The 13,899-nt window shown below is 57.8% G+C and overlaps 1 protein-coding gene across 1 annotated transcript; it reads left to right on the plus strand.

Annotated features, from left to right (window-relative positions):
• The first annotated feature begins 10,016 nt into the window (after positions 1-10,016).
• On the plus strand, positions 10,017-10,817 carry LOC125233826. Its single transcript, XM_048139956.1, has one exon. The coding sequence runs from the start codon at positions 10,017-10,019 to the stop codon at positions 10,815-10,817; it is 801 nt and encodes a 266-aa protein (XP_047995913.1).
• Positions 10,818-13,899: the final 3,082 nt, after the last annotated feature.

The raw sequence follows: 13,899 nt of genomic DNA on the forward strand, positions 1-13,899 counted from the left end.
ACTAGATGCCCGTACTGTGGTGACATGCCGCCCGTCGTATTCTGGGGGGCACACCACTCTAGGATCAACTCCAACGACACTGGCAAGCGTTCAACGGATACCGATGCTCACGAACCGGATTTGTTGCTTAGGATACGTGGAGGAGGTGACGTGGATGAGGCTGGGACCGAGCCCTCCCCGAAGCCTGCACACGGAGGAGGAGATGCGGTCAGCGAGGAGGCGGTGGGTACCCCGTCCTCACCCGGGCTTGCCCTGCCCTCGCCTAAGCCCGTCCCAACGGGGTACCGCCCACTGCGGGATGCGCTCGGGCGTTATATTCGCTATCCCGCGTCCGACACGCAAACGGGGGCAGAGGATGCGCCTGTACCCACAGGGTTCAGGCAGTTTGTGCGTCCTTCCACGCCGAACCGAACGCGAATCTTCACGGGGAAGGTTCACGGCACCCGCGGAGTGGAGGCGTCCATGTCGCCTGAGAGAGAGGAGTACTTCTCCCCATCAAGGCTTGACAGACGCGACTTGTTTGGCGAAGGGGCGACCGACACCGGCGACTCGGAAGGCTCGGTGGAAATGGGTCCCCAAAAGGCGCACGCGGCGCCTTCGACCTCAGACATGCCCTCGAAGTTCTGGGGCTCGAGGCCCGAGAAACGACTTGCGGATGAGCTCGCGCTTTCTTCCGGCTCAGAGAGCGACGCGGGACTCTTGCTGGGCACTGCCACTGCCAAAAGAGGCAAGAAAGGCAAAGGAGGGGGCGCCGCACCGGCCCCAGAAACAAGCCTGATACGCTGGGCCAAACACCTATCGTCCTGATCGAGCGTATTAGGCTCAGCTCGCGCTCGCCGACAGCCAGAACGCAGGAGACGGACGTGACCGACGGCACTGGGAGCGCCAACACTCCCAATGCGGGTGCCGAGTCGGACTCAGCGCGAAGTGGGGGCTCGACGCACGACGCGGGACTTGCCCAGGCGAAGCGGGAGCTCACCGCCTCAGGCGAGAGGAGGTCCAGCGCAAGGCAGAGGAGGAGTTAGCGAGCCTCACGCGGTCGCTGGCGCCGGGCGGGTCCCCAAAGAGTGGCGGGACGATCCCGGGCCCACCAAACAAAGACGGGGCGGACAACAGTGCGGCGTCGCTCCACCAAAGGGTGCAGAGCAGCCTCAGGACGGTGGAGCTGGTGGCCACTGGGTCCGCTAACCTAAAGGGGACCTTCGTACGGGCCCTCAAGTTGGCTGTCGCGTCAATCGGGGAAGCGGTCGAAGACCTGAAGGAGCTTACTTCCTCCGAAGAGACGCGACGGCTACAGAGGCAGAATGCCAAACTGAGGGTGGAGGTGACAGACCTGCGCTCCGAAGTGGAGGAGCTAAAAGCGGAGCTCCGGGCCCACTTTAAAAAGCAGGCCCCACCTCCGGCTCCACTCAAAGAGGCGCCACAGCCCGCCACTGTCCCCGGACGTTCCGAGGCGGACGAGCTGGTCGGAGCGGTCGCGGCCAGGGTGGAGCGGATGCTGGATGAGAGGCTCGGAGCCCTGGAGCGTGAGGGCAGGATTCTGCCAGCCAAGCGGAGCAGCCCCCACCGGCTGCACACCGGGGACGACAGACGGAACAAATGGCCACACGGGGGAAAACGGTAGTGCCAACGCCCACCCGTGGTCCCCCCAATTACACCGTTGAACCCCAAAAGGGCGACAAAAAGAAAAAGGCAAGGGCAAAAAGAGCGCGCCGAAACTATCCGAGAAGGTCACTGCCACTGAGAGACCTACTCCGTCCGCGACTGAACCCGCTACGTCCACTGACGAAGGCTGGAAGGTGGCGGTCGGTGGTAGGAAGAAGGAAAAGAAAGCCCAAGCTGCGAAAGTACCTCGCGAGCCTCGTCCATTGCCTGCTGCTCCGGCGAACGCAGACAAGGGCTGGACACAGGTGGGTAAAAAGGGTAGAAAGAAGAAGGCAATTGGTCCCCCGACGCAGCGAGCAGCTCCCAAGAAGAAGGCCCGCAAACTGAGGGCTCCACGTTCAGCGGCAATTGTCTTAACTCTGAAGCCGGAAGCTGAGGGAGGAAAAACCACCTATAGAGACATTCTCAAGGAGGCCAGATCAAAAATTGATCTAAACGAACTGCAGATCGAAGGAGTTCGTTTCAAGAGGGCAGTTACAGGGGCTACAATTATTGAGGTCCCTGGTGCTACCAGTGGCAACAAAGCAGATGCTCTGGCCAATAAGCTGAGAGAAACGCTGAACAATGAGGATGTTCTAGTCTCCAGGCCAACAAAAACCGCTGAAGTGCGCATCTCAGGGCTGGACGACTCTGTTACGCCCGAGGATGTAAAAGAAGCCGTAAGCAAATCGGCGGGTGTCACTCTGACCAGATAAAGTGTGGAGAAATCCGCCAAGACTTCTCAGGCCTGGGTTCTGTTTGGGTCCGCTGCCCGATTATGGTGGCTAAGAAGCTGACTAACAGCGGCCGATTACTTGTTGGGTGGGTGTCAGCAAGGGTGCAATTGCTTGACCAAAAGCCTATGCGCTGCTACCGTTGCCTTGAAGCCGGTCACGTGCGGGCGCACTGTAAGGCTCAAGAGGATCGCAGTGACCTGTGTTACCGCTGCGGCCAGTCTGGTCACAAGGCGGCCACATGCTCTGCCTCGCCGCACTGCGCCGTCTGCGCGGCAGCTAATAAGCAGGCAGAGCATACAGTGGGAAGCAAGTTATGCGATGCTTCCAAAATTAAGAAGAAGGGGAACAGAAATCGTGGAAGCTCTCAAGCCCCATCGCAATCTGTCCACCAACCCGACACAAATAGTGCGGCCGAGGAAGCGCAGGCAGTGCAAATGGAAATCGCATAATATGGCGCTCAAATTTGTACAGGTGAACCTCAACCACTGCCTTGTTGCTCAGGATCTTCTGTTCCAGAGCATGGCGCAGTGGGCAGCACACGTGGCAATCATCTCCGAGCCCTACCACATCCCCCAAAGGGACAACTGGGCAGGGGATCACGATGGCTCGGTGGCAGTAGTCACTCATACTGCAAATGGCTCAGCACCATTGGAAACAGTGGAGAAAGGCAAAGGGTACGTGGCTGTGCTCCTTGGGGGCATTACAGTGATCAGCGCCTATTTTTCTCCAAACAGAAGTGTGGCTGAATTTGAAGCCTTCTTAGAAGAAATAGGACTGGTCATTGGTCGGTGCAACCCGCGCCCCGTGCTAGTTGCCGGTGACCTTAACGCTAAATCCGTGATGTGGGGATCGCCGTCAACGAACGCACGTGGTCGAGAATTGGAAGAGTGGACAGTCACGGCAGGTCTGGCCGTGCTAAATCGGGGCTCAGTCGATACCTGCGTACGGCAGCAGGGAGGCTCCATTGTCGATGTGACATTTGCCAATGCTGCTCTTGCGCGCCGTATTCAGGAATGGGAGGTACTTGAGAGTGTGGAGACATTATCGGATCATCGTTACATACGATTCAATGTCTCTTCACTCTCGGATACTCAGAACGGTCCCATTAGCAAATCTTTGCCGGGCGATGGACCACGATGGGCATTAAAACGCCTTGACAGGGAGGCGCTTCTTCTTGCCGCCGAGGTGCAGGCGTGGAACCCGGTCCAAGGGGACCCTACTGATGTAGAGGCCGAGGCTAAATGGCTGGGCGAAGCCATTACCAGCATCTGCGATGCCGCAATGCCTCGAACTAAGCCCCTTCCTACTAGACGTCAAGCCTACTGGTGGTCTCCGGAGCTTGCTAAACTGAGAGAGTCATGTGTTGCAGCGAGGCGCCGTTATAGTCACCAACGAAGGCTCAGGCTCCGAAACCCTACTCGGGAGACGGAATTGTACGCAGTATACAGGGAGCGTGCGAAAACCCTGCATATCGCCATAAAACAGGCAAAAGAGGCTTCATATCGGGAGATGCTCGAGACACTAAATAATGATCCTTGGGGGCGACCATATAAAATGGTCAGAAACAAACTTCGCCCATGGGCCCCACCCCTAACGCGTAGTCTGGAGCCGAATCTCCTAAGAGATATAGTGGTAGCGCTTTTCCCGGCCTGTGATAACTTCACACCACCGGCAATGGCGCCCCCCGCCGCGGTCGAAGATGACGAGGAGGAGACACCTGAGGTGTCTGGTGACGAACTCGGAGCAGCTGTGCTTAGACTCAGTGCTAAAAACAAAGCTCCTGGGCCTGACGGCATACCTGGCCGCGCCGTAGTCTTGGCCAGCAACGCCCTAGAGTCACGACTGCTGCGCATTTTCACAGCTTGCCTTCAACAGGGCAGGTTTCCAAGTCAATGGAAAATAGGCAAGCTGGTGCTACTGAAGAAGGAAGGGCGCCCGGCGGACTCCCCATCTGCCTACCGCCCAATTGTTCTACTTGATGAGATCGCAAAGCTCTTTGAGCGCATAATAGCCGGCCGTCTTATCAAGCACCTTGCCCGCGTAGGGCCTAACGTAGCAGATTGCCAATTTGGGTTCCGCAGTGGACGTTCAACAGTCGGCGCTATTCAGCGGGTGAAGGCCCTGGCTGATGAGGCTGTGTCCCGGGGCGAAGTCATCCTGGCGGTGTCCCTGGACATATCAAACGCCTTCAACTCCCTACCGTGGGGCTGCGTTAAGGAGGCGCTGCGGCACCACAAGGTGCCAGGCTACTTAAAGCGGACAGTTGACGCGTATCTTTCAGACAGATCCGTCACTTACCCGGGACGGGAAGAGTGGACAAGATACCCAATGTCCTGCGGGGTTCCACAGGGGTCGGTTCTAGGACCACTTCTGTGGAACATCGGGTATGATTGGGTTTTGCGAGGAGCAAACTTAGACGGCCTAAACCTCACATGCTACGCCGATGACACCCTAGTGACTGCCAGTGGGAAAACCTTTAGGGAGGCCGCCATACTGGCAACGGCTGGAGTCGCTCATGTTGTCGGTCGCATCCAGCGATTGGGGTTAAAGGTGGCCCTTCATAAATCGGAGGCTCTATACTTTCATGGGCCCCGTAATGCGCCACCGCCGGAGGCACATATTGTGGTGGGTGGAACCCGGATCGACGTCAAGCCCACCATGAAGTACCTTGGTCTCACGCTTGACAGCCGATGGGATTTCCGCGCGCACTTCAAGTGCCTAATGCCGAAGCTGATGGGAGCAGCTGGCGCTCTAGGACGTATACTCCCAAATACGGGGGGGGCCAGAGCGTCGTGTCGACAGCTGTACACCGGGGTTGTTAAATCTATGGCCCTGTACGGAGCTCCAGTCTGGGCGGACATTTTAAAGAGGGAACAGGTGGCCATGCTCCGCGCACCGCAGAGAGCGATCACTACCAGAGCCATAAGAGGGTACCGTACCATCTCGTTTGAAGCGGCATGTGTGCTGGCAGGGTCTCTACCGTGGGACCTAGAGGCGAGAGCCCTCGCAGCGGTTTACCGTTGGCGCGAGGAGGCGCACCGCAATGGAGACTCGCCAGCACCGAGAGAAGTTATGGGGCGGAGAGACGCAATCCGATTGGAAATGGTGGGAATGTGGGAGCAAAGGCTAACGCAGCCCAGTGCAGGCCACCTCACCATCGAAGCGATTCGTCCTGTCCTCAAAAAGTGGCTTGACCGGACACACGGTGCGCTGACCTTCCGGCTTACACAAATACTCTCGGGACATGGATGTTTCGGGAAGTATCTTAAGGACATAGCCGGAAGGGAAGTAACCGCAGGGTGCCACCACTGCGACTGCCTGGAGGACACTGCGCAGCACACCTTAGAAGTGTGCCCAGCATGGGAGGAGGAACGCAGCACTCTGGACGCTGAGGTCGGCCATGACCTCTCTCTGCCCTCCGTGGTCCGAAAGATGGTGGACAGCGACAGGTCATGGAAAGCTGTGCTGGACTTCTGTGAAGCGGTCATGGCACGGAAAGAGATGGCGGAGCGTGGCAGGGAAGACGATCCAGCCTCCCAACCAATACGCCGGAAGCGCGTGGGGCGGCGGCGACTGGCGTATGACCGCCGACTGCCCCCTTAGGGGCCCCTGTGGGTGACAGACTCGGGGACGTCTGTCGCCTACATAGGGGTCCCTGGGGCGGCCAGTGCGCTGCAGCTGTAGCGCACTTACTGAATGGTGATTTGGAGGGAGATGGACTGGAATCCTCCACAGATGTATGTCCGGAATACGGAACGCCGCTGGCGAGGTTGCGGAAGAGTGAAAAAACGTGCCTGTGACCTCGCCTTATAGCCCAGAGGCGGAAATCGAGGGGTTTTTAGTGGGTACACCATGGGTCTCATCAGCCTACCTATATGGGAGTCCCACATAACCGTCCTAGGCCAGTCCCCGCGCCTGGGACGGTATGCGTAATGCATTTTCCCCTCGTAAAAAAAAAAAGGTTAGGTTAGGTTAGGTTAGGTTAGGTTGTTGGTTAGGTTACGTGTTAGGTTAGGTTAGGGTTAGGTTAGGTTAGGTTAGGGTTAGGTTGTTGCCCCCTTCGACCCCTTCGACGTGTTACCCCTTCGACGTGTTGCCACCTTGCCGTGGTGAAGGGGCTTGCGTGCCTCCAGGACCCTCAGGGCTATGCCGGACAGGGCCTCCCAAACCGGACAGGCCTGAGGCGAGAGGCCAGACTAAGAGCAGCACACGGGGGGCGGCTCCGCGTGTCCCTCTGAAGTCAGCAGAGGGCACAGTGCGAGCTGCCAGGTGTCCCCCCGGGATGGAGTCGGGGCTCTATGAGCCACCGGAGGCGTGCCCAGGCCGCCAGGCGCGGCGTCGTGGCTACGGCCACCGTCGGGCAACCCGCAACCCGCACTGAGCGGACCGGGGGCCTCCCTCACTGAGAGGAAGGCCAAGTGGAGTAAACCACTATAAAAATCCCCAATCCCAAGGTTTGCGGCGTGCCGATGGGATGCGTGGCTGGGGGGAGCCCAGTCACAAGCGCCGCACAAGGGGGGGCATACCCCTTAAAAATAGCAAAAGATGAGTGGTCAACCTAGCGTACAACTACCCCAGGAGGTCTCAATCCTCCGTGTCACCACAGAACGGGCATCCGTAATAGATGCCCGTACTGTGGTGACATGCCGCCCGTCGTATTCTGGGGGGCACACCACTCTAGGATCAACTCCAACGACACTGGCAAGCGTTCAACGGATACCGATGCTCACGAACTGGATTTGTTGCTTAGGATACGTGGAGGAGGTGACGCGGAGGAGGCTGTGATCGAGCCCTCCCCGAAACCTGTACTCGGAGGAGAAGATGCGGACAGCGAGGAGGCGGTGGGTACCCCGTCCTCACCCGGGCTTGCCCTGCCCTCGCCTAAGCCCGTCCCAACGGGGTACCGCCCACTGCGGGATGCGCTCGGGCGTTATATTCGCTACCCCGCGCCCGCGTCCGACACGCTAACAGGGGCGGAGGATGCGCCTGTGCCCACAGGGTTCAGGCAGTTCGTGCGTCCTTCCACGCCGAACCGAACGCGAATCTTCACGGGGAAGGTTCACGGCACCCGCGGAGTGGAGGCGTCCATGTCGCCTGAGAGAGAGGAATACTTCTCCCCATCAAGTCTTGACAGACGCGACTTGTTTGGCGAAGGGGCGGCCGACACCGGCGACTCGGAAGGCTCGGTGGAAATGGGTCCCCAAAAGGCGCACGCGGCGCCCTCGACCTCAGACATGCCCTCGAAGTTCTGGGGCTCGAGGCCCGAGAAACGACTTGCGGATGAGCTCGCGCTTTCTTCCGGCTCAGAGAGCGACGCGGGACTCTTGCTGGGCACTGCCACTGCCAAAAGAGGCAAGAAAGGCAAAGGAGGGGGGCGCCGCACCGGCCCCAGAAACAAGCCTGATACGCTGGGCCAAACACCTATCGTCCTGATCGAGCGTATTAGTGTTGGCGATTCCAAGGGTCGGTTCGTATCTGGATCGGCTCCTGAAGAATCAATGGAAGCCCCGGAGGAAACATCTAAGGGAGATACAGATTCAGTGGTGAGTGTGAACACTGTAAACCAGGAGGAGCCAGGCGCGTCCATTGCGTCTTGCGCAGATGTTAGTCGTCAGCCAGTTGCACGAGTACAGCGACTCTCTGATTCTGAGTCCTCAGTAGCAAGCATGCGTACAGTGGCTTCGAAGGAAAGCCTTAAAGGCAAATATTGGAAGAAACCTGAGAAAAGGCCAGCAGATGAGCCAATTCTTTCATCCGACTCAGAGAGTGATTTTGGAGCACTAAGCGAAGGGTCAATGTTAAACGATCGAAGCAAATTCCTGAAAGCAACTCCGAAACGGGGTAGAGGCCGGACTACAGGCTCTGGAAAACTCCACTCTGGGACAATTGCTGAAATAGCACAAGAAAGGCAAACACAGGCAGACAAAAGCGTGACTGCCCTGAATACGTCGGCGGAAGCAAAGGCTCGGAAAAAGGCCGAGCGATTGATGAACCAGCAGCTCCCCACTAATATTCAGTTTAAGGAACAAACGTTGGCTGCAATAACACAACATGTACAGGATGCCCTTAGTGACATTATACACGTGGCCAACACCTCAGGCCACCTAAAAGGGACCCACCAGCAGAAGCTCAACGCTTCAGTAGCGGCTATTGGCGGGGCTTTTGCTGAGGTGAAGTCCCGCACTGCTACGGAGGAAGTTGCTCGCCTGGAGGCAGCGAATTCTCAACTCTCATGGCAGCTAGCAGAGTTGCGGAAACAGGTCGACGAAATGCGGAGCCAGCCTGCAGCGGTTCCTGAGGTGGACATTCGTCGGATCATGGAGGAAGTGTCGCGAGCTACTCACGAAAAGTTTAGTAATATGCTTAACGCCCGTATAGATGGGATTGAAGACCGTCTTCTCCCGGAACCTCGGCTACGGCCCGCCTTGGCAGCGGACCGCCGAGTAGCAGAAGTGGCTACGGACGGGCAGTCAGAGCAAAGGCCAGATCCCGCAAGGTCAGAATCTCTACCTACAGCAAATCCGAGTGCTTCCATGCCTGGCAACAAAAAACAACCCCCTCCAAAGTCGGCCAACAAGCAGAAGAAGGGCAAGCGTGTCAGCCTCGCGTCCCAGGAGGCAGCTGCCGCTAGAGAAACTCCCACAACAACAGCCACTGATGCGGTTCCCGCACCTACCAAGCAGAAATGGAGTGTTGTAGTGAGCAGAACACCTAAAGGCAAGACGGCAGCAGGGGCACCAACTGCTCAAAAGGAAAAAGTGGCTAAAGCCCCTAAGAAAACCACTAAGAAGGCAAAACTGAATCCTCCGCGCACGGCCGCTATCACAATAACCCTAAAGCAGGAGGCAGCTGAGAAGGGTGTTAAATATGAGTCACTCCTAGCTGAGGCCAAGAAGCAGATTAAATTGGAGGAAATTGGAATCGCGTCCTTGCGCTTCCGAACTGCGGCTACAGGTGCTCGAATGTTGGAGCTTCCTCCTAACACCGAGAATGCCGAGAAAGCAGCAGACGAGTTAGCCGACAAACTCCGCGTGGTTCTTGGAGAAGATGCCAACATTCAAAGACCTGCGAAACGCGCTGAAATACGCGTTACCGGACTGGACGATTCAGTGACATCTGAGGAGGTTGTGGCGGCGGTGGCCCAAGAAGCGGGCTGCACAGCTGAGGCCATTAAGTCGGGCGTAATTTCGTGGAGCCAGAGTGGTTCCGGGTCGCTCTGGCTGAGCTGCCCCGTGGTAGCTGCTAAAAAACTAGTGGAAGCTGGAAGACTCAAAGTGGGATGGATTTCAGCACGGGTAGTGCTGCTAGAGGCCAAACCACTACGTTGCTATCGCTGCCTAGAAACTGGCCACGTTGGTGCTAAATGCGACAGGGGCGTCGACCGTAGCGACTTATGCTATCGCTGTGGTACGCAAGGCCATTTAGCCCGGGACTGCAAGGCAGAGGCGTGCTGCGCCATATGCAAGGATAATGGGAAGCCGGCTGGTCACTCTATTGGGGCCAAAGGATGTCTGGCTGGGAAACCCAATGCCCGGAAGCCTAAGACCGGAAGTAAGAAGGCAGAACAGGGCCCGGCTGCCCCTCTGCCTTCACAGCCACCCGCTGTCGAGGAAATCATGGACACCGCATAATATAATGGCGCTCTCATGTATGCAGGTGAACATCAACCACTGTGCAAATGCCCAGGATCTTATGATTCAATCGATAGCAGAGTGGCAAATAGGAGTCACAGTTGTATCGGAGCCTTACTTCATCCCTGACCGAAACGACTGGGTCTCAGACCATAACAAGACCGTAGCTATTATAGCCCCTGCTGCAGCGGGATCCCCGTCCTTTGAGAACACCGTGAAGGGCCGGGGATTCGTGCTCGCCGTACTAAGTGGTGTGGCCATTATCGGCGTCTACTTTTCGCCTAATCGCCTTCTGGCTGAGTTCGAGCAGTCCCTAACAGAAGTCGGTGCCTTGATTCGACAGATATCTCCCGTCCCTGTGATAGTTGCTGGAGATTTCAACGCCAAGTCGACGGCGTGGGGGTGTCCAGCGACAGATGTTCGAGGCGACGTGCTGGAAGAGTGGGCTATTTCCCTTGGATTAACCATACTCAACACTGGATCGGAAAGTACATGCGTGAGGCCGCAAGGCGAGTCCATAGTCGATATCACCTTTGCGTCCGACGCTCTGGCCCGTCGGATTCAAAATTGGAGGGTAGAAGCAGAGGTGGAATCGCTTTCCGATCATCGCTATATTCGGTACGATCTAACCACTCTTCCGGTCACGGGAAGGAATGTCCGTTTCGCTGCAGGGGACAGTCCAAAATGGATATTGGGGAAACTCAATAGAGAGCTAGCAAAAGAAGCGGCTATCGTGGAATCATGGGGATCTGTCAACGAACGTATTAACACAGAACTGGAAGCCGAGAGCCAAGCAATGCGTTAGTCCGCATCTGCGATGCGGCGATGCCGAGGGCAAAACCTTTCATCCCGAAGCGTCAAGTGTATTGGTGGTGTCCAGAACTCCGCGCATTACGGGACGCATGCGTGGCGGCACGCCGCCGTTACACTAGAAGCAGGAGAAGGCGCAACCGAATCCTAGAAGAGGAGGACCTTCTATACGCCTCATATAGGGACGCACGCAAGACGCTGCGGACGGCTATTGCGCAGGCTAAAGAGACGGCATGGGAGGAATGGCTGGAAACGCTTAATAGAGACCCATGGGGTAGACCGTATCGGGCTGTACGGCAAAAGCTCCGACCCTGGGCTCCCCCATTGACCAGCAGTCTCCAGCCTGACCTCGTAGAGAGAGTAGTCAGTGCTCTTTTCCCAGAGAGGGGTGAGTTTGTGCCGCCAGACATGACACCGACCACAAGACCACCGGAAGTAGTTATGGAGGTGCCGCCAGTAACTGACGCAGAGCTCAGTGTTGCGGTCCAAAAACTTCGATCCAAAAAGACTGCTCCCGGACCAGACGGTATACCAGGCCGCGCACTAGTGATCGCACTCAGCGAACTGGAAGAAAATATTAGATCGCTTTTCACGGCATGTCTAAACCAGGGGCGGTTTCCTAGTAGGTGGAAAACGGGAAAGTTGGTGCTCCTCCGGAAGGATGGGCGCCCACCCGATCAGCCGTCAGCATACCGCCCCATTGTGCTTTTAGACGAAATGAGCAAACTATTTGAGCGTATACTGGCTACGCGTCTTGCTAGAAGCCTACAACCGGGGTTGAGCGACTGCCAGTACGGTTTTCGCCCTCTCCGCTCCACACTGGACGCAATAGATCACGTCAGGACCTTTGCAGAGGAGGAAGTTTCTCAGGGTGGTGTTGTGATGTCCGTTTCCTTGGACATCTCAAACGCATTCAACACCTTACCCTGGGAAACCATAAAGGCGGCCCTGAAATTTCACAACGTGCCGGACTACCTACAGCATGTAGTGGCGGATTATTTTGTTGGACGTGCTGTCGCATATCCGATAAGGGATGGATGGGCAAGACGGGCAATGTCGTGCGGTGTTCCACAGGGTTCGGTGCTGGGGCCGCTCCTGTGGAACATCGGATACGACTGGGTCCTACGCGGGGCCACTTTGCGGGGGATTAGCGTATCTTGTTACGCTGATGATACCCTCGTGTCGGCCCGTGGCAGGACCCACAGAGAGGCCGCCTACCTAGCCACAGCAGGGGTAGCACAGGTGGTGAACAAAATACGGACGCTCGGCCTAGAGGTCGCATTGCACAAATCGGAGGCCCTAGTCTTTCATGGACCTCGCAACAAGCCGCCAGAGGGAGCTCAGATCATTGTCGGAGGAACTTCCATCGCTGTCGGGTCGACGATGAAGTACCTGGGACTCGTCCTCGACGGCAGATGGAAGTTCGAAGCTCATTTCCAACGGTTAGCCCCGAAACTAACAGCAGCAGCCGCAGCGCTCGGGCGAATTCTTCCGAACCTGGGTGGACCTGGAGGAGCCTGCCGACGGCTTTATATGAGTGTGGTGCGCTCAATGGCTTTGTACGGAGCCCCGATATGGGCAGACACCCTGAGACCTCGAAGCGCGGCCATATTGCGACGACCGCAGCGGGCCATAGCTCTCAGGGTGGCCCGAGCGTACCGCACCAATTCACACTCAGCAGCCTGTCTGCTAGCCGGGAGCCCGCCATGGGACCTAGAGGCTGCGGTTCAGTCCAGCGTCTATTGGCGGGTGCAACGAGCAAGAGCAGCTGAAAACTGGCCAGCCCCCAGGAAGTACGCAAATGGCGGGAAGAGGCACAAGAGGTCCTCTACGTGCAATGGGCGGAGCGTCTAGAGATCCCGGGAGCTAGCCGGGACTTGGTGGCAGCTGTACGACCGGTTCTACAAGAATGGGTCCAGCGAAAACATGGCACAATCACCTTCCATCTCGCACAGGTCCTAACAGGACACGGCTGTTTCGGGAAGTACCTGTGCGAGATACTGGGACGGGAGCCATCACCGGCGTGTCACCACTGCGGAGGACAAGCCGTGGACACGGCCAAGCATACGCGCGAGGAGTGCCCTGCGTGGGCGGAGCCTCGCGCTGCCCTGTCCGCGGCAATTGGAGGAGACCTCTCACTGCCGGCATTAATCCGCTGCATGGTCGGCAGTGAAGAGGCATGGGCTGCTGTGACCTCCTTCTGTGTCACAGTCATGACGCAGAAGGAGGCCGCAGAAAGAATGCGCGAGGATGACGCGGCTAGCCTTCCTCAGCGCCGCAGAAGGCTGGGCAGGCGGCGTAGAGCCTATGCAGGCAGAATGCTGCCGCCCTAAGGAGAACCTGCGAGTGATGGGTCGGGAGTCCTGTCACTCGCGTGTAGAGGTTCTGAGCTGGAAGGCCCTCAAGTGTTCCGAGGTGCCTTCGGCGAAGTAAACTGCCAGAGCAGTACGGAGGACGGGCCCGCAAGGGCAACGCTGAGGGGGTATTGGTGCCTTACAACCATGTTCCCAAAACCCCCTCTCAAAAGCGCGCGGCGGAACACCCCAGGGGGTTTAGTCGGTGAGAGTCCGACATACCCACTGGCTTTCTCCCGGGCCAGTGGGATCCATAACGGATTCCCCTGGGTCAAAAAAAAAAAAAAGGTTCCCCTTCGACGTGTTGCCACCTTGCCGTGGTGAAGGGGCTTGCGTGCCTCCAGGACCCTCAGGGCTATGCCGGACAGGGCCTCCCAAACCGGACAGGCCTGAGGCGAGAGGCCAGACTAAGAGCAGCACACGGGGGGCGGCTCCGCGTGTCCCTCTGAAGTCAGCAGAGGGCACAGTGCGAGCTGCCAGGTGTCCCCCGGGATGGAGTCGGGGCTCTATGAGTCACCGGAGGCGTGCCCAGGCCGCCAGGCGCGGCGTCGTGGCTACGGCCACCGTCGGGCAACCCGCAACCCGCACTGAGCGGACCGGGGGCCTCCCTCATTGAGAGGAAGGCCAAGTGGAGTAAACCACTATAAAAATCCCCAATCCCAAGGTTTGCGGCGTGCCGATGGGATGCGTGGCTGGGGGGAGCCCAGTCACAAGCGCCGCACA

The sequence above is a fragment of the Leguminivora glycinivorella genome, chromosome 15 (genome assembly GCF_023078275.1).
Source record: "Leguminivora glycinivorella isolate SPB_JAAS2020 chromosome 15, LegGlyc_1.1, whole genome shotgun sequence".
Lineage (NCBI taxonomy): Eukaryota > Metazoa > Arthropoda > Insecta > Lepidoptera > Tortricidae > Leguminivora > Leguminivora glycinivorella.

Bases quoted from the DNA above. Each gene is read 5' to 3' on its own strand.
- LOC125233826 (XM_048139956.1), top strand. From the start codon at position 10,017: ATGGCGCTCTCATGTATGCAGGTGAACATCAACCACTGTGCAAATGCC.